We start from the raw sequence: 21,316 nt of genomic DNA, 5'->3' as shown, positions 1-21,316 counted from the left end.
TCTTTAAATGTAATAATATGCAACAGCTCCTTGTGGAGTTGAACGGACAATACTATTAACTCTTTTTTCACTCCAGCACTTCCAACCATTTATACTTACATTCTCCACTTAATCACTACCTAGATGTTGTTAAAATCCATCATGCACTAGGGGCCAAATCTTGAGGTCCCCACTCAAATCCTCCCCTTAAATGAGTTCTTAGTAGGATTTTTGCATGATCAAGCATCACAGATTTTTTTTTCCCTAACTGATACCTGAATAAAGAACACAAGAATTGGCCCTGATCATTACCATAATGCTTTCATGTTTTCCACAATGCCATTCAAAAGCCTAAAAATATGGCATACAAGCCCTGCAGGGATTTATGCAAAGTGTCTGCATTTGTACCAGGAACCAATCACTGAAACAAAGAAAAAGGATATTTGAAATAAACCTGGAAGATGCATTAGCAGAAGCACTTCTGAGCAACTTGCCATTGAAAGCACGCACGGGACAAATTCATCTCAAGAGTCACTTCAAAGGGAATGGTCCATAATCAAAATTAATCACAATTAATTTGGCCCTAGGTTTGTGCCACTGAGCAGCAGCTCCCGCAGTCAGAGCTGCGGGCGGCGGATGGCAGGAATCACATCCACAGCGTCCACCTCTGCTGAGATTGCCAACTCCTCCGCTCTGCTGGTGCCACCGTAAAATGCTGCAACAGGACTCAGGCCAAATTTGCTTATCGGCTCTGAACCATGAGGCCAGCCAGCAATATGTGCTGAATGGTGCTCCTTTTGAGGATGTCATCTTTCTATTTATATTACCTAATTCTTCTTCTCCAACTCCCTGTGGCAAACCAACAGTTGAAATCATACAGTATAAGCTAATAGGGTTATGTAAGTGTCCATTTGCTGTACATATGCTCTCGCCCCTACGGCAAGCGATCACCATGGCTCTGTAGCAAGGGAGGTGCACCTTCCACTGCTGATGTCTAAGCACATCAGAGTTTTGGAGGTCCTCTGAAGAATCTCTCAACCCTTGTTGGAGGAGGACATGTGGGTAGCTGTGTAAGAAGCAGGCAGCAGAGAACTGCCATGGAGGCAAAATCAAAGATGAGGGAGAGGTGCCTCATCTCCTGCCCCTTCTCTTCCCAATGAAACACAGCTACACTAAAACAAAAGAGGGGATGCCAGCTCCACACGTGGCAACTTCCAAGGTACTGCTGAACAGGCACAACCCTCAAGCTTTTTGCCCAGGTTTAATTCTTTGTTCTGCCTGCAGAAAAGCAAAAGAATTCCTTAGTCTGGAAAGAGCAGGTTCCCTGACTCTTGAGGCTTCTCAGTCTCCACCACCAAGATTTGCATTTTCAGGCTAATTCTGCTCTCTGTCCTCTTCTGGTTTTCACAGCATCACTCTCCAACTCTTTTTTTGTGACACAAAGGCAAAATAATTTACATAAACAACTAAGTTGTTTCAAAGTAAACTGGGTGTACGGACATGGATACTTCCTTTGTTTCAAATCTATTTGCCTTTCATACTTACACTTAATAAAGAATGTTAACCCTTGCAATCTATGAATTCCTGTACCCTCCACCTCAATATATGTAAAAATGGCATAGGCTCTATAACATGATGGACTTTTGGCCCCAAATCTCTTGCTCTCTGGAAGCATCCAGGGTTTAAAACCTCAGAAAACATGTCTAGGAAATCTAAACCCATAAGACATGAAGTTTCAAGTATCATTTTACTTATGCATAATCACTTTTTTGTTGTTGTTTGCTATGTTCTACCATTAAACTGCTCTCAAATTCAGAAGGACCCAATTTAGATACAGGTTGAACCTTTCTCCAGAACAGTACGAATACACAATCCCGTAGAGGGAGGGGCTTTGCTCTTTTACACATATACCTACTGTATCTACATAGCTTCTTAATTTTACCATCTTCCTAAGATTGCTGCTGTTCCCTCCTTGGCAGTTTGGAGGGTGCAGATGCTCTGAGCTCTCAGGGAGACTTGCACAGACAGCAGTCTCACTTCCCAAACTGGCTACCTCCTTCGGTTTCCTGGCCAAATCCATTAATCAGACCTGATCCAGGGAGTCCGCATGTGCATGTACTGTGAAATCCCCTCACAGAGCAGTGTTTTCACCGAAATGAACCTTTGGCAAGCTCTCCCATGACATGCCAGCCACGGAAAGCAGACAGAACAAGCTAATGGGGCCCTGCACGAGTTCATTTGCCACACATATGCTGTGTATACTCTCAGGTGTGGGTCCCCGCCTCACCATGTCACTGAAGGGGATGGACAGCTTCCTGGCTTCCCAGTCAGGGAACACACACAGTTGAATTGCTTTCAAATGCCTTTGCACTGTGCTTCTGTCCCTTCTCCTTCACAGCAGACTCAGCAGCCTTCTCAGAGAATTTCTTTCCTCTGTTTGCTTCCTCCCAGCAGTCACATCAAATAGACATGTATTACCCAGCTTGGAAACTGTTGCTTTTATCATCCAGGTGAAGAACTGAAATAGTTAGTGTGCATATTTCTGAACAGTCTTCAGTAAGAAAATTCAATGTTCCTATTCCAGGGAATAAATTAATTATTTGCTTTTCAAACTTCCTGTTTTTCAAGCTGATAAAAGCTGCAGTTACAAGTGACAGACAATTTCTAGATCTAAACAGACCTCCCAGTTCTCGGCTACATTTTACAGTGGTTTTGAACATCGTATCACTGTTTCCTTTGCTGCCATGGATGACACCATCTTCAGTGCAGTCCGTAGCCATCTCCAGCACATCCCCAGCAAACAGAAGCCCCCAGTTTGGGATCCAACACGGTACTACTATTCCTTCTCCCGCTTCAAGCAAAGCCCGTTAACCTGACTCCGATATTTCTCAAGCAGTAGAATGCCAGCTTCAACACAGCCACATCCTATTAATGCTGATATATGTGAGACCTTTTAAAAGGCCTGAGGAAGACAGATTTCACTGTGTTGAGATAAATTTAGACACCAGAAACAATAAAGATGAGGAAATCCAATGGAAAATCATTTCTCTTTCTTTTTCATTTGAATACAGTTTGCCAATATATAGCACTACGGTTTTACCCACATGCCAACACCTGCACATTCAGTTCCTCGAGGTGTTCAATCACACCAGGACAAAACTGATTCACACTGTCCCTTCTGCCACATTGAACGCGTATTCTGGGAGGGGAATCTTCCCAGGATGTGGTATTATCACTCCAAACACACTCCAAGTTTTTCAATCTCAGTTCATGTGACATATACCCAAGATACATGAAATTCAGCAACAGCAACTGGAACTGTTGGATTCTTTTCTGCAGAGCACTTACTGCCTCCTGCCAGCACACAGTCTTTCCTGAACACAACGAATACGATATGAGCCTGTTTCATGCTCCAACACTGCAGAAAAAGAACGAGCCACCACAGCAAATGAGGAATATGTCATTTTTTCCATCTTTTCTTGGACGGTGAAACAGAAGCACAAGGAAAGCAAACAAATCACTCAAGGCCATACCAAGAATAGCACCAAAATCCTCAACCATAGGACAGGCTACATACTTGTAGTAACAAAAATATATCTGTCATTGCACATCACAGAAGCTCATTCAAACTAAAAATTTATCACTTGCTTCGGACTCCAGCCAGGTGACGGCAAATATATCATGGAGCTGTCAACAACCTGCTAATCTTGGCTGTGAAGTGTAGGAATACAAGAAGCTTAAAAATACACTGGTCCTTCAGAAACCATAAATTTTGCTGGCTCTTTCTCACATACCACTGGGTAATAGGTCTGCTCCAGCTATTTCACTCCCGCCTCCTGCAGTTAAACAGCTTCATTTTGCATGTCTATTTAGAGAATGACAATCAGACACGTGAGGTACCAGAAATCACCCATAGGTACACACATAAACAAACAAAGATGTTCTCTGGCTCCTTGACCCAGAAGAGTTACCAGTGGTTAATTTCAAAGTCTGTATAGAAATCCCAGGACACACACGACTGGATTTTCAGAGCCTCCACAGACACAGCTGGAGTAACATCTCTGTTCGTCTGGAAACCTGGTCTGTTGTGCTCTTTTGAGCCGAGAAGAAAGCTAAGAGAAGTGAACAAAGACCTTTCCTCCACCATCCAACACCAAACCATGTGTCTGGACTTGAACCTTTTCAGAGAGAGCGCAAAAGGATGGCACAGTCCCACAAGTGAATATTCAAGCAGTGACTTCAGTTTCTCCTAGCACATATATTTGGACAAAAATTTAAACCAGGGTTGGGGAAGAATCTTTTGATTATAAATACAGTAGAAGTTTCAAAGAATGTTTCCTCACAAATAACAGCTTGTTCATGACATTTCACACTGGGCACATTTTTGGGAGACCATAAAGAGCACACTTCCTTGTTGTTCAAGTTGCAATGCTTTCTGGTCAGCAAGCTCACAAAGATCTACATTAGCCTCTTTGCATAAACACAACGACCCCTACAGCTCTGTCACGTGGCCTGGCTGTAGAAGGCAGCTTCACTCAACATCCCTTTTGCAAATTTAGTTCTTTAAACCAATTTCTTTTACGTCAAATGGTGTGGTGTACCTGCCATTCTTCATTTCCTACTCCAGTCACAGGCTTCAATTTTCTCTCCATAGCACTTAAACAACGCATAATTACAACTAATTATCGATCACTGAGGGATTACTAGTTGACAAATCCAATTTTCACACTGTTATTGAGCGTGACTGACTCTGGACCAGAGAGGATAAAGGTACCTGTGCTGTCCTAGAAACCTGTGGGTCTCTAAGCTGGGTGGGACCAGCATTGTCAGCATCACCATTATTAAACATATCAGACTGCAGCGGTACCTGAGGGGCAACGTGTTTAGGGACCTATTAAGCAAGACACTATAAATCTACACAAAGTGACAGTCCTCACCCCAAAGAGTTTTGCAAGTCTAAAAAAAAAAAAGCCAAGCTTTTTACATCTGTAAATGAATTCCATTTGGCTGCATTTGTACCACTTTTGCATTCCATTTCTGCAAATATTCTCCCAAGCAAGCTAGCTGGCAGCCACGTTCAGAGAAACAGCTCGTTTCAGGGAAAAACGCCACTCCATTTTCCTCAAAGCAAATTTTAAATTTGCATGCTTTGGTGCACCTGCTGATCTCAACAAATTGGATCAATGAAGGAAAGGAGAGGGCTGTGCAACCCCAGTGCCCTGGGAAAGCAGCTCACACCCAGCCCATTAATGTTACTCATTAGCTGCACAAGTCCAGTTACCCAGAAATCAGGAGTCTGCTGCCGCGTGATCTACGCACGGTACAATCGAGGTACTGGGCAAAGAGTGTATTTTAAGAAAAGATAATTAAAAAAAAAAAAAATCTGAGAGAAAAATACGCAGAGTTGCTCAAATATCACTGAATGGAGTAAAAAGCAACGTTTTCCTAATCAGTCACATGATGAATTTTTTCCCAGTTGTATTTCAATGGAGTTATTCACATAATTCAAGTAGACACAAATCCCAGTGTGAAAATATCTGTGCTCTTGTAGCCCAGTGGCAGCCCTTCCAGCATGACTTACAACAAAAGCCTGAGAAAGTCCACTCCCGTGGTACACACAAATTGGTTTATTATTAGAGCTCATCCAGCTCCATTATTTTCTGACAGAAAATGTGTTTTTAACAGAATTGAAATTTCCGTGAAGAACATTTTTCTTGCAAATGCTTAACTTTTCTTTTGGGAAAAAAACACATTTTGTTTCACGACTGTTTAACATTAAGATACATTTCCCTTTCTATTCTGTTCCAAAGGAAGTACAACAATTTAGAAAGTGCTGCAGTAAATCTCCCTGGCTCCTAAAATAAAAAACTCAGAATGAGCCTCACATAAAGAAAGATTGCAAGTGCCTTACTCAGGATTTTATTCATTAAAAAAGACTCAACTCTATTCTGCTTCTTGTCTATGAAAGTGAAATATGATTTTATTAAATGAAGCCCTTAATATGTTTGCTAAGACTCTGTCAGGCTGAGCAGTAACTACATTTCCATTGTTTTTCAAGTCCAAAAAGGAAGTTGCTCTGCAAAGACACAAGCTCACTTATAGTTTCCTGATCTAAAGGCCAGCAGAGAAGTTTGCTTTATGAAGTGTGGTTGCAATGTCCAGCACACACAGGGGGCACAGTGGTACAGCTTCCAGAAATCATTTAAGGAAGCCGGGGTGGGGGGACACGACACACCCCACACCATGTTACACACATTTCAATTTGGGTAGTGAGGTTTCTTGTGACAGGACTGCATACCTGAGTACACAGCCATCGTCTACTGTCTGGGTGCACCCCAGGGTGTGCTGAGGACACCCCAGCACAGACCTGCTCCTCCTCAGTAAGAAATGATACCTGGGGGAGTCTTCCAGGCTGACAGGTCTCTGGCTCTGTGCAGAGGGCTTGCACCACTGGGTGAACAAGTTGCTAAATCTCCTCCCATAGATTTATTTTTGAGGTGATGCCTTGAGTCCTTTCAGGGGGATCACAGTCAGTGAAGTAGCTTCCCACCCCAGCCAGGACACCTGTGCCAGCACCAAGCCCCTCCCTGCCCAAGAGGATTTCCCCTCCAGACCTGCTGTAGACTTTTGCTTGGGTTTTCTGCTTCAGACACAAGTCGGCTCTGCCCTCTCCTGGCCTGTGTACAGATCCGAGCCCGTGCAGTCGCCTGGGATCTCCCCTGTCTGGAGGCAGGGGATGGAGGGGACACAGGTGAGCTGGGAAAAGCCGGGGCCACTGAGGGACAGAGGGAAGGCAGAGCCCCAGGGAAGATGGCCCGGGCATCACCGTTCAGGGGGCAGAACAGGATGCATGCACAGGATGGCACCTCTCTGCCCACCACCCTTGTGTTGGGTGCTCCTTTGACCATCCCAAATACCATCTGCCCTGGTCAGAGAGCTAAAGGAAAGGGCAGGAACATTGCCTCGGCCCTACAGTCTTCATTCAAAACCAACAGTTTGGGGGTGGAAGGGGTATTGCTTTCCCTCCTTTTGGAAAGCATCTCCTGTTTGAGGTGTATCACTGGAACACGAGCAATACAAATAGGAATTTGTAAAATGAAAGCAGTGACAGACGTTTCTTGTAAAAACACCGCGAGACGTTACAGATAAAATAATGTTACATAAATAGGCCAAGCATCACAACTATTATCACCAACAACAGCACAGGGGACACAGCAGTTTAGCAAAGGAAGTGAAAAATATCCAATGTGATTTAAGAGGCAGAGAGAATCAGTGCTGGAAAGTTGCAATTACTGAAGCTGAAACCCAGCCAGGATCACAGCTGACTGCCTCTGGGCTTGTGAAATGCAACCCAGAATCCTTACATGACCACCAAATACTTGGGATCTGGGCTTCATGTCGCCAGTGAGACACTGCCATTGCTGCAGCCACACCAGGACAGCATCTGGCACCAACACAGAGCAGGATCAGTCTGCAACCAAACACTGACCTGAACCAGATCTGCTTTGCGTGGTCATTTTTCTTCCCAAGGTGGTACAGTTGCCGGTTTCTTTCAACCGTTCTTCAAACTTCAGCACCTTACAAGCATCTCATGTCTAGTCAAAGGACATCATTCATCCATTTTATGGTCCCCAGAATGTAAAGAGATCTACCCGACTTCCTAAGAAACATTAATACTAAAGTATGGCTTTCTCAGCCCAAATCATGCAAGCTGAACAAAGTTCTCCTGACGTTTTATGACAAGATGATTAATAAAACCAAGAAGAAGAATGAAATGATACCAGATTATAAACTATTTTAAATCTTTCAGTCATCCCAGGAATAATGAATGTAGATTTCTTAGGAGAGTAGTAGAGATTTAAACAGAATTGTTTTAGTTTTCCTGTCAATCAAGATGCTATTTATATAATAGCAGAAACACACAATGAACTCTACTTAATCTTAAAATGAAGGTGTAGCACATTCAAGGCGAAGGTTATAAGCACTTTCTAACCTTTTTTTTCTTTAAAAAAAAGGGAAGAAAAAATTATCCTAAGCTAGAATTTCCAAAATTGTTGAAGAAAGTGTTCCATCTTAGCCATCATTTCTGATCACTGACCTTTCCCTCTCCAAGCAAAAGCCACAGCGACAAGAAGTTCAACATTCAAGTCACCCAAACATAGTTGGACTTAGAAAGCCTGAGCTGACATGACCTACTTTTTTCAACTACTTCAATAAAAAAGTTTAAGAGTACGGTCAAAACTGTACTGGCCTAAGCACCCACTGGACCAAAGCGCCCCAGACCTCCTCAGCATGGGTTATGGAGTCAAGCAAAAAGCAAAGGCAAACTCTTCACAAGTTATTCTAGAAATACTGTTAAGTCTTCAAGCCTCACCCTGAGACAAGGGTTATGGTCTTGTTCTGCTTCTGGCTGCACAGGGAAAACTCTGTGCTCCCTGACCCCTAGAGGCAGGCTGTCCTAGACATTACCTCAATGCAATAATTAATAAATAATAATACTGAATTTAAGCTCATGCAACTCGTATGGGCTAAATGTTCCAAAGAATAATGAATAATGCATGCAGAAGAGATTCATTTAGGGGAAAAAAAACCCAACTTCAGTTTGAAATAAAGCCTTGGTTGCCTTGGCAAAGAGGATTTAATTGCTGTAATCACTACATCTCACATAAGGTCGCTGTTTGAGGGAGTCCACAGTACTGCTATTCATTCTGTATCTGCTCCACAGCAAATAAAGGACTACTGGTCCCAAGAGCATCGGTGAAATACTTCTAAAAAGGTTTAAATTATTTTTAAAGGGTTATTAAGCTTTGGCAAATGAGTCAAAAGTCATCTTAGCTGAAGAGCGTAGGTACTTACGCCACATTATGGAGATAACAGCAGGAAATGTCATAATTAAGTCAGTACTACGAGTGTTACTGTGTGACATTAAAAACAGTACCCAAAAACATGACCATTCCCTACCCATCTGTATCCTGTCCACCCACCCAGCCAGGGTTACTACTGCCCCTAACAAATTTCACAGCAATTATCAGAAATATGAAGGCAGAACACTGGCACACACACGTGTCTTGCACACAACCAAATTCGAATAGTTTTACTGGCACAAATCCTAACAACTCTACGGAAGTCAATTAAATCACCCCTCTTGTCTGTGTAAGAGAGAGAAGACTCTGGCCAGGCAAATTAAATTAGAGATGGGCCAGAGCCAAACTCCCAGATCCAAACCAACCCAAAACTCACAATGCATTTGGATCCTGATCCAGATTCTCACAGTCTGCTACCCCTTCTCCTTCACCCTCTGCCACCTCCCAGGATGGGACAAACATTTCAGATTGTCCCCACGCATCACTTGGTGCATTTTATCACCACCTTCCATCAGGGATCTGCATCAAAGCGCTCATACGTGGGCTTCCTGTGGCCACTTGGCACATTTCTTGCCCAGACCCTCATTAACTTGAGCAGATGCTTAGAAAGTCCATGAACAAGGCATCATCTATCCCACACTACTGCTTCTCTTCTCTTCCCACTTGCTGTCTTCTAGGACCAGCACAATTAAGAGATGAGGATTCAGTGAAAATGCATTTGAGGATTCTTTTGTTAATCTCACAAAAGCTTGGGCTCCACAGTGAGAAAAAAGCAACCGAGAAAGTTCACTTGGCAGGGAAATTTTTAAAGGGTGTAGTGGGGAGGGGAAGGTAAATTTTGGTCCTAGTGAGCAACTTCAACGAAAGCATGGCAGAAGCAGAGGGAGCCACGTGTGAGGGCTCAGAGTGATAAGGGTGACAAATTTGCCCCATAAACATGGGGCTGCTCAAACAGAGCCCTGCCAACAGCACCAGCCTCCTCACTGGGGTGCCCCTGGAAATACTGCTGCTCTGACCAGTTCCTCCTCCACAGCATCTCCACAGGGATCCTAGGGAGAATGTATATTAGAGATGTTACCCTCTTCTGTAGTTGTGGGTAACTCTCAGCACAGGATGAAGCACTGCTCCATACAGGGCACTGGCACCCAGCACTGCTCAGGGCAGGAAGCTTTTAAGTGGCAGACTGAAAGCTGGGGGGAGATGAGAGATGAACTCTGCCACCCAGGAGCAGCTCCCTGGGCTCTGGGATGCTCAAGAAGAGCTCCCACTGCAGTTGCCCCATGCAAAGCAATGTTGGCCCCACTGTGTGGGGACTTTCTGCAGCTTCACCTTCCTGGTGCTGCCCACGCAGCGTTGGAGGGCTTGAGGCCAAACAGTGCAAGAACTGAAACAGCTTTAACTGTGAGCAGCATTTGCTGTGCCTCAGGACGGCAGACTCATTTGTCACTGTTTTCTCCTCCTGCGGCTCTTTTGATTCATCTGGGATCCAATAACTTTGTTAATATGATTTCTTTCACACCCTGGCCAAGCACAGCATCCAAGGCACACATGGCAGCTATATGGAGCAGTAAATACCTCACACAAAGCACAGGTCCCTGCTCTGCTTTGTCCAAAACTAGGTTTTCTTATGAGTCCTTTATTGACATAAACTGCATGGGGGGCAGGAGGAACACCCATAACAAGAAGATATATTGACAATTTTCTTGCAGTATTCTGTCTCCTGCTCTTTCTGAAAGTCCTCTCTCCACAAAGCTGTCAGTTAACCATCATACTGCCCTTCTTGTATCAGACCATGCAAAAACTTATGGCGAAACACAAGGACGAAAGCAACTCTGTTGCATCAGCAGAAATAGGAAAAAACTGAGATCAGTGTGCTCACTCAAAGCAATACTTCATCAGCTTCACAGGATAGGAATCTGTTTTTCACCAGGTTAAAACTACAGCAATGCACAGCCAAAAACCTTTATCTCGGGAAGAAGTAAATTTCAAAGCAGACACATTTTTATACTTTTAATGCTATTCATTATACACTAGAAGTAACTGCATCAACGACCAAATCACTGTTGTGTCTGACTTGTTTAAACAAGACCATGATTTACTGCACTGCCAGCTAATGAAGAGCCGTACAAGAAGCTGATCAATGCCATCATTGTCTGGCAGCACAAAGCAGGGACCACTCAGCATATTGTCCAAAACAAAGAGACTCCCCCTCAAGCTCCCCGCCAGGGACTCGCTCTCTAAGGCACACAGTTGGGAAAAAACCACAGCATGTCCCCAAACTTGAGATGATCACTCAAAGGCAGGAACCTTTTTTCAACTATGTTCCCAACCTGAGTACAAGGTTGGGATGGGGGAGGAAAAAAAAAAAAAGAAAGAAAAAAAAAAAGATTAAGAGATTCAGAAAATGTTTATCTTGCATCTGTCTTCCTTAAATTCCCCTTTGTGATGCTGTGAATTTAAGCAGTTCTGTCACCTGAAGGCAGCTTTGTGTTCATTAACAGAGGTAACTCAACTTAGACCCAGGTGCTCACAGGCAAAACTCAACTCCACCTTCAGTGGTTTTCCCTTCCCATTTCATATCGGCACCAACGACGTTAATCACAGCAGGAGTAAATCATCTGTCCCTTCCTGCAAGGCAGTAACCACAGCCAGGATAGCCCCCAGTAAAAAAAAAGATCTGGAGAAGAGCAGAGGCAATGTCCTCTGTAGACTGAAGAGGCTGAACCTTCAGCAGCTCCTTAGACACAGCTCCTCATCCAAGAGGGATCACTACCCAGCACACCTTCACGTTGCATAGAGGGAGGCTCAGCAGATGCTACAAACCAAGGGCGTCCTCTTAGCAGGCGTCTCCTCCAAAATCCACTTGCCTCTTTCCCAGACACGCTCTACACTGCAAGCATCTTAACCACAGCTCGTACCTTGCTCTCAGTGTAACTGTGCTACATCTGCTGACAGAGCTCTGCAGATCCGCACCCAGCCCTGAAGCAAGCACTGAGATGTGCAGGAGCTGCCTGGAGTTAATTAGCAGGAGCTGTCATGTCGAAGCTTTCGGAGATGGGGATCAGCCTAGGAAGAAGCTTGTAGAACCCAAACCATTTAAAAATGTAAAATCTCTTTCCATTACCATCAACAAGGCTGAGTTTGTGTCAAGTCACATGGTGTATTGGCACCTTCCAAATCCATGGGAAACGCTTTTCACATCATCTCCGCCTGCAGAGTACAGCAGCGCCTGCGAACACGCCAGCAGACAAGAGGTTGTCGGGGCTCCTGTTGTAAATCTTATTTGTCACACACGCGCAGAACGATCTGATGTGTCAAACCAGATGCAGTGCCACCAGTTACACACAGCACCGCTTTCCCACCTGGAGATCAGTACTGCAGAGACGAGATGCCTGCTCACCCACCAACTGACTTAAAATCAACACCACCAACTCTTTTTTTTTCCCCACTTTATGGTTCTGAATATGAGATACAGCAAATTAATTTACATAACGTTGCCACATCCCATAGTGCTCATAGATGCAGATGGGCAGATGAATGAGATAGCTGTGCTGCTGGCAGGACTCAAATAGAAGAAAAAGTAGGGTTTCAAGGCAAGCTGAACACCTTTTCCAATGGAGAGTGGGTCCTTGTGTCATTCCAGCTGTACTCAGTGCTCCCCCACCATACACATGAAATATTCCCAAACTGTCAAAATTAAAAGTAACTAGCAAGTCAAACTATTCACTTTCTTGGAGAAAAACACAGGTGAAATAGACACATAGGCTAAATATTTTTAATTAATCTAATCTGCATTTTGGTTAACCCCTTCCCTCCAACTCTTATAAATATTGCCCCACTCCCATGGGAGAAGGGTGCATCCCTAAGCCAGGGCTGTGGAGCGCAAGGGAAGAGGCAGACAGCAGGGACACTTGCCATCACTGTCTCATCCTCCTTCACCTTAACAGCACCCTAATAACACGGCAGGAATGAGCAGCTGTGCTTCTGGACAAAGCAGGACGCTCAGGACCCCTTTTGCAGGACAACAGAAGTCACCTCAGAAAACATCTCCATAAAAAAAAAGAGCCTTTTATCACCACAACGCTGCGATCCCGTGCGAAGAGCTTCTCGCTGGCACGTGGGGCTGCTGCTCTGCCTGTTTTATTCCTACAAAGAGTGATCATGGATGGCTGATTATTGTAGCAGATAGTTGACCTTTATCTAAAATTCCATTAAAAAGCTTTATTGACTGTAGTCTTGCAGGGTCTTTCAGGATTCACTGGGTCATTTATTCACTGTCAGATATCCGTTGGTTTTTAAGCTTTTAGGACTGCTCGAGCTCTAGGAAGGAGCTATATTTTTTTGTAATTTTTAACTGGTTTTAAGACTGTATGAGGGGGTGGTTTCTTTTCTTCAACCCTATCCAGTGTGCCTAGGGCAGAGAAGGTTATCTTAAAGCATGTAAAAAGGAGAACAAACCTGGCAGCATGGTAAGACACCACCAGGGCAGGCTGGCTCGTGCACGTGGGCACAGCACAGCCACGCAGTGCCCGCAGGTACCCAGGGAGGATGCCGTTTTCACTTCACTCAACACAGATTCACGTCTAACTATTTCATCCAACATCCTTTTGAAATTTCTAACTCCATACCATCATTCCAGGCTTTCAGCAGCAGAAGCCACTTTTTCTGGGCCATGTGCCCATCTCAAACAGAAATAAGAAAAATGAAAGAACGGTTCAACCCTTTCTGAAGGAGAATTTATAGAAATAGTTTAGCCAAGCTAAAAATAATTCCGGTGACAACTACCCCAGGCTTTGCAAGAGGGTCCTGAAAGGATGGTACCCCCATTCCCGTTCAGTGACAAAAAGAAAACAGTGGGAAGAAGACAATGTGTGCATCAAATGAAACAGATCTGGAAAAAATAGTGTGAATTCGTCTTTGAGGAACGTTGTAATGCATATATACATGGGGCCTGAGTTAACATTGCACAGACATCTCTGGCATTTCCAGACTTTGCAGTGCTTTCTATTTTTTATTAATATTACGTAGTACTATTTATTATTTTACATTTAGTTTAATGTACATTCAGAGAAAAGAAAGAAATAACAAATTTAAACATTCATTCTGGGTTTATTAAAATCTTTGGGTAAAGAACAAATATTCCCAAGCCGCCAGTAATGCTTTGATTCTGTAATTATTTCTAAATCTGAACTAGCATTTCCCATTAATTTCAGAAGTATATTTTTCTCTTTCTCAACACTTTCACTTCTGCTGAATTTTCATCCTAAAATGATGCTTCAGTTAATCATTTATTTCTCTAACCAGTAATAATCCTGCCTGCTTCCCCATTCATACCAGCGTGGTTACAAGCGATGAAGGCCACACGGAGCCTCCTCCAGGCTGCATTCCCCACAGTCTGTATGCTCTCATTTTTCATGCATTTCCAGATCCAAAACCTTCTGTTTTCTTTCCCTTGTTTGCTTTTGGCAGATATTGGCAGGAGACATCCTCTTAATGATCTTTTTCTGGCCTTGTAGACGACTGCTCAGACTTCTACAGATCTTTCATTATTAACGCAGAAGCCTTGTAAGTCAGTTTTAATAGCCTGCGCAATTTTTATTCCTTAGCAGGAGACATAACCTCCTCCATATGGATATATGTTTATTAATATAAACCCTTAATATCATTTTTTCCTAGTGAGAATAATCAGTAAACTCAACTGGCGCATATTACACCTTGTACTGGTTCATCCAAAAAGAAATCTTTGCCCTGCAATAGGTGGAGCATGGCAGGGAGAAGCAAATCATCCTTTTCCCCGAGGTTGCCTAGGCACCGAACGCCAGCCAGGTTTCCTTGCACGGTCCCGCCGTTCCCCCCAGACAGAGGGCCGCATCCCGACCACAGCCGCTTTCATTTCTCTAGCGTGGGATTCATTACCTGGCTTCAGCCCCTTCCTATTATTCCTGGAATATCTCCAATCTCCGTTTCTATTCTGATGGGGGATAAAAGAAGGATGGGTCGTTTGTGTTAGCGACGTGTAATGAATGCCGACAAACCCGGTTTTTGTCTGCGACTGGACAAATTGCTCGTAGTGCTCAGGCTCAGCCTTCATTACCCGCACATCCTCACATGGTTTAAATGGGGAAACTTGGAAAACGGGACAGAACTCTCTCATTTATTTATAAAAGAGAGTGTCCTGGATTCTTTCCTATAACCAAGGGGCAATTGTCCATTTATTCCATTAAACATTTTCCTGCTGTACAAAATTACTCCCATTTTTCTTTTAAATACAACCTTTGAGTCTCCAGATGAAGTTAAATAATAAGATAACACCACAAAAGAAATGCAAGCTATTCCCAGTGCTATTGAATGAGATTTCCATCCTTCCAGTGCAGCAAGTATTGTTTTCTCCTCTCTCCTTTTTACAACTCCTCCATGTGTATTAGGAGACTGTTTAGTAAACAGCAGGGAAGTTGGTGTTACCCCTTTACTCAGGATTTCCACCTTGACTCATTTGCCATGTTTCATCTATGTTTGTCAGTAAACAAGATAAGAGATGCTCCTGTGCATCAGATGACAAAAAAGTGCCTGAAAATTTGTGTCACTGCTGGATTCCCAAAGCTGTTCTTCATTTTTCCTTTTCTTTTTTTAAACAAGGTAGCCCATAAAAAAGTTTAATCATGGCAACATAGCCCATTTCGCCTATCTTTATGGTTAAACTGTGTTTAGTGGCAACCCACCTAACACAATGGGCAAAAATTTATGTTGAGAGATGGTAAATTTTGCAGTACAGATCAGACTGACAAGGCCACAAATTAATCTCCAGTGTCATAAGAACTTCACTGCACTCATGTATAGATCATCTGTCAACAAAGCGAGCGCGACGAGTGTCAGGCACAGCAAAAGCATTAGATGCACACTTAGCCTCCAGATTCTTCCCCCTGACGTACCTGGGGCCTTCAGTTACTCCAGGCCACACTGGCTGGATCACAGTATGAAAAGAAACAAATTCCCCCGACCATGCACAGCTAGAGCTCCAACTCAATCTTAAATTCTAGTTATTGAATGAAAACTAACAACCAAGACTTAGCTTAAGCAGAGCAAAACCAGTTTGGATTGATGAAAGGGACTGGAAGGGATAGCTGGAGCTTCACACAAAGCCTGGAGCACTGCCCCGTAGGTGACATTACTAGAAGGACAGGGGTTGAGCAATTGAGTATCTTTCAAGACAGCACTGCTGAATCAAGAAACTGTTTCCAATTGCTTTTCAGTTTCCAAGCTTGGTTAAGAATTGCAAATTTTACCAAAACGAGGAAGAATCTGCTCTCTTATGAGAATTAAAGTCAGTTTTGCTAGAACAAAATCCAACATAAAATAAAATACTACCCAACACAGCATGAAATAGTAAAGAAGTGCATGAAATAGAGCATGTCTGTTCTTTTGCATACTGTTAGAGCTCAAGGTTGACATCAAACACTGTGGTGAGAATGACTTGATTTTGATCTATTGTCTCATATGAGCCAGACTGCAATTCACCCTGCTACACTTATAACAGATAAGATTAAAAACAATCAGTTATATTAGGCAAAAATATATTTCCCAAGGCAAACATTCACTTCAATGTATTTTTCTCTGGCTATAACACACAAATTCTATGTATATAAAAACCTTCTGGGTTTTTATGGACATTAGCATTGAGCTGCAAAACAGGGAAAGCCTGGGAGGGAAACTGCATAAATTAGATGCAGGCACTGTAGTGATTGTATTTCCCCCGGCACAATTCCCTGCCTACTGTGTAAACTTCAGCTGAATAATCTCTCCATAGGCCTCAGGTATGTCATTCAAAATAATCATAGCAACAGTTGCTGGTGCTCTCTCCGTCCTGGAAGACAGGTGAACCATCAGCAGAATTGCATTTTGCCTTTTACTTTCAGCATTCAACTGAAGGTTAAATAAAAACACTTGCAGTTTCTCTGATGAAAAGCACAATGCAAGCAAAGCCACGTAAAAGCTGAGACAGGCTAGACTACATCGAGCCCATAGTGAATTTTCCAAGGAAATATTTCTGGGCACGTAAAACACGCTGATTTACCATAACAGAAACATCTCCTGGAGATGAACCGATTCCGCACACTTTTCAAATAAGGAAATCCCCATGGAAACCTGACTGACTTCCCAGCAGCTCGGGAGCACCGAGATCCACGCTCCGTGTGTTGGTGGAGCGCTGTGAAGTGACTCTGACCTGCTGGCTGGAGACACACAAGTCACGGGGGCCTGTGGGAGAAGATGAGGGTCTCAGCAGCAGCCAGGCTCTTGAGGCTCAGCCTGGAGCTCCCCAGTTTGGAAGCTCTCAACTCCCTTGGTTTCTGCTTCCTTGAAACCCCAGGTTAGTTACTTTACTCAGCACTTCCAGAAACTATTTTGCTTTTGAAAGACCATTTCAACACTATCTCTGCAAGAAGTTTTTGGTGCTTTCATGGCCAGCAGAAATATCAGAACTCTATCCTCGCATGGTTTGTTATAAGGTAAATGTGACTTTAGAAATTCCAATGTAAAGAAAACATCCCCATCTTAGGTTGTGTCTAATACCTAGGGAATTTTATCCGTGGTGTAGAAGAGAACAAAATACTGAGAATTAGGGGCTGATGTTCAGTCCTTGTAGACCCTTAGGCAAATTCCATAATCTCTGCTATAGCACTGAGGATCAACACACAATTGCTGAAACCTGACTGCTCCATGAGGTTGGTCCATCTACTGACAGTGGCTGCTGGCCAAAACTATATTCAACAAAGGAAAACCAGTAAAACCAGGTAAAGACAAGAATAAATTGTGTTTATAGGAAGACTCTTCATGACCCAAACCTTCTAAAGTCTGATTAAACCCTATGATATTTCTTACACATTTCTCCCCCACATCCTGAGTAGATGGAAGGGGATTTTGTGGACCATTTCCTTCTCTCCGCCTGTGCACTGCGCTGTGAACCACTTGTCCTGATTCCTGCCGCAATCTGGAAGTTTATTAATATGCATGTGCTATTTCACGGAAGTTGAATGATTTGAAAGTGCTGCATAAGGTTTGCTGTCTGTTTTCTCAACATCTGTCCCCAAAGTGCACTTCTGTCATGTTCTGCTCCCATCGTTCTCAGATCAAAAAGTTAAAAGTGAGGCAGGAATCTGTTTTGAGGTTTGCTATCCCGGGCTGCAACTCCTTCTTTCCCAAGCGTCTCGCATTCTCACAGCATATGACACTTTCCAATTACCTTTTGGCCCTTTTATTCCCCCAGTCTGGTTCACATTTCTCTCTGAATTTGGTCTCTATGCAGCTCTGAACCCACAGTCTGACAGCTAAGGACATAACAACTATGCAGCACTAACCCTTGGGGTGGTTGGAAATGCCTGAATTCTCCTATTACAGGCAGATTCCTGAGTAAAGGTCACCAGAAAGTCTCAAAACTTAAAACAAAAATGGGCCGTGCATGCAACAAGCAGTCAAGAGCTTGAGAGAGCAGGACGGGCTGTCTTACAGAAAAACCAAGGACGACTTGCAGAGTTTGGATCCAAATCCTGGCTCTGCCAAAGCCTTCCTACGCAAGCTGAGGCACGTCTCATTTTCTCACCTCTCAGCTCCCCTCTGTACAAAGCAACAAAATAGTTCCTCACCACATATGACCTGTGCAAGATGTATCCCATATACTTTGGAAAGACTATAAGAAAGTTGATAAAAAGAGAAGAAACTTCACCAAAGAAAAAGAAAACCCTCATGCAAACTGTCTAGCAAAATGGATTGCAGCAGTTACTTTGGCTGACTTACAGAGGCATAATTTAAGAGGCAGAATTATGACTAGAAGCAAAGAGAATTAAAACAAAAAATAATCATGCAAACATTTATAGTTCATATTTTTAAATCAATTCCCATGTTCCAAAAAGTGTTATCCACACAGATAATTCATGACTATTTATAGTTTTCCCCAGTTGGAGAGGAAATGCTTAAGTTCTCTCAGGAAAACACTGAATGCAACCAAAGAAATTACACCTGACGTTGATTTGGCCCTATTTGTAGAGTGTTTAGCATATTGCACTTTAAAAATTCTCTTACCTTAAGACAAACTGGTCTGCTAGAGAGTCATCAGCCAGGGAAACATGAAAGGTCACAACATCACCTTCTCTGACCGGGTTGAGCGGTAAGCGAATAACGATATTTTCATCTAGTCTCAGTGAAGATTGTTTTAATTTGTCTTGATTTGGGTAAATAACGATGCTACCAATCCTCTCCATAGCTGACAACGCATTGTGTTCATTATCTTGACCTGCATGGATATTGTTTTCCCACTTTGCATCCTCTGGAGAACATTCCCCATCTGCTGTATAAATCTTATAGAAGAGCTCCACAGTAATCCCTTCAAGGGAGGCTGTTTCCTCTGAAACCAGGGGCGGAGGGGAGCTGAACCAGCTAGGAGATAATTCCAGCTCTGCAACACATAATCCTAGATGACCTGTCAATCTACAGCTGGCCACAACTTCTCTAGACTCAAGGAAAGCAAACATCTTCACGCAAGGCAACCTCTCCGCAGAGTTATAGTCATCCCAGTCCTTCCCCGCAATATAGAACAAGGTTTGTATTTTAGGTTTGTTGGAATAGATTGAGCTGTTGATTATGTGAGATTTTAATTTCCAATTAAAAGTGAATTTATTTGTGAAACCAAAAGATGCAGAAGTCAGCATGAGGTCCAAGGGAACAGCCTGTTCAACAGAAAAGGGTCCATATGTGGCATTTAGGACAGGTGGCAGTTTGGCTTTGTATATAAAGAATGAATCCACCCTAGACTGCAAACTGGAGTTCCTCATGATATCCTGGTTGGCTTCTTTGAGAAAGAAGAAAACATCAGCATTGCAGATGTGATAGCTCGCAGGGAGATACGTTGGTAGGTTTGAAAATCTCTGTATGCTGTCCATGATCCCTCCTCGGCTCTCCACCACTGCAGGCCAAAGATAAAAGGAAACAGAAAGACAACTCTAATGTTTGCTTAGCATGCCCCTCGGTTTTTTTCTCAAAAGCAATGTATTACCAGAGATCAATACTGTTAGCCACAATTACAAAACAATCTGACACAGGTACCACGGAATAACACTGTTGGCCCAAAGCTCATACACTGAAAACATCCCCATTGCATCAGCTGTACAGCTCCCTCTCCACCTTCCCCAATCCAATATCTCTTTGAAAGCCATTTATCAAGTGCTGGATAAAACAATGAGATTGGTTGGCCAAATATTGATCTAAGTTCCAAAACTTTTTACTAGTTGTTTTTTGTTCTTTTATTGCCAGATCAAACTTATGGCTTTTTCTCATCCATGTTTCAATATGAGTAAGAAAATGGCATATTGGATATTAGCAGCCAGTAAAACAGAACATTTTCTTTAGAGTAACATTGCTAACTCACAATGCAGTGGGAGGTCACAAATTTGCACCACTCCCAATCCACATTTGTCAAGTCAGTAATCTGGAAGTTAACGGCAAACTGATAAAAGCTTTGTGTACTTGAAACCAAAACTTTTCACACAGAAAAATATGGGATTTGATAGAGGTCTCAGTGGGATGGAATTATAGGCAAGAATGAACTTGAGAGAAGGAGAGAAATCCTTTACGTGCAGGTTCGCAGATGCTCAGAAGGATTTTTTTGTTTAATTCCAGAGGAGAATGAAACACATTTTGGAAACCACAAAAGTTTCTCTTACAACACAATGGTCAATCCTCCAGTCAGCACTGAGTAATTTTTCCCAGGCAAGAAAAGATTCCAGAGGGAGGGAGGGATCAAACAGACATCTTTGGTTTGGGCCGATCTCTAATTAATAGTGAGATATATTCAATGAGGGCTGCGATTCTACCAGAAAGAAACGGTGGGTCTTTCAAACTAACAATTCATACGCTCCGACAAAAAGCCGTTGAACGCAAGCTCCTGGGACTGCCCCAGGAGAAATAAACAGCAACCAAATGAATTAAAACGAAGCAGTTCCATAATGTGCAGAGATAACAAAGGAACAATGACAGATCCTAAGGTCAAAGCTCTTGTTGTCTCTCGCTGAAGCTTAGAGGCGATTTTACTGTTTGTCAGGACTGGGGAGAGCAGATACACAAGGCGACGACCGCGCAAACAATTACACCTGTTACAAGCCAGATGACTCAAATCCTTACAGCCACAATTTAGCACAGATAAAAGCTCCAATATTTAAGCTATTTTTTCAGGTTGTGTATTTTTAAAGCCTATACTTATCGAAGGCAGATTCTAGGGCAAATCTCATCCATTTGACTTTGCTCCACTCTTGTCCTCAGTTGAAATTCTGCTCATTTATTTTTGATGGCTCGATACTATCTCTGCTTGTTTAAATGCTTCTCATTTCATCGCAATAATTCTGCCTTTACTTTTGCTGTATATTTAATAGTGTCAAGGTTTTTCTGCGGCCATTGGAATATTCTTTGTGGGAACGAGTAAATATGCA

The 21,316-nt window shown here is 43.0% G+C and overlaps 1 protein-coding gene across 1 annotated transcript in view; it reads right to left on the bottom strand.

Moving 5' to 3' along the window:
* Nucleotides 1-21,316, bottom strand: part of LOC104522330 (transmembrane protein 132B) — a gene marked incomplete at its 3' end in the record, with an annotated part of 112,868 nt that overhangs the window by 84,686 nt on the left and 6,866 nt on the right. The window contains exon 2 of the mRNA XM_010164580.2: nt 18,918-19,789. Within this exon, the coding sequence (XP_010162882.1) occupies nt 18,918-19,774 (857 nt within the window). The remainder of the gene's footprint in view (nt 1-18,917; nt 19,790-21,316) is intronic.

Source organism: Antrostomus carolinensis, unplaced genomic scaffold (genome assembly GCF_000700745.2).
Source record: "Antrostomus carolinensis isolate BGI_N321 unplaced genomic scaffold, ASM70074v2 scaffold15280, whole genome shotgun sequence".
Taxonomy (NCBI): domain Eukaryota; kingdom Metazoa; phylum Chordata; class Aves; order Caprimulgiformes; family Caprimulgidae; genus Antrostomus; species Antrostomus carolinensis.
The sequence above is the reverse complement of the archived record's forward strand: the minus strand, read 5'-3'. Positions and strand labels throughout refer to the sequence as shown.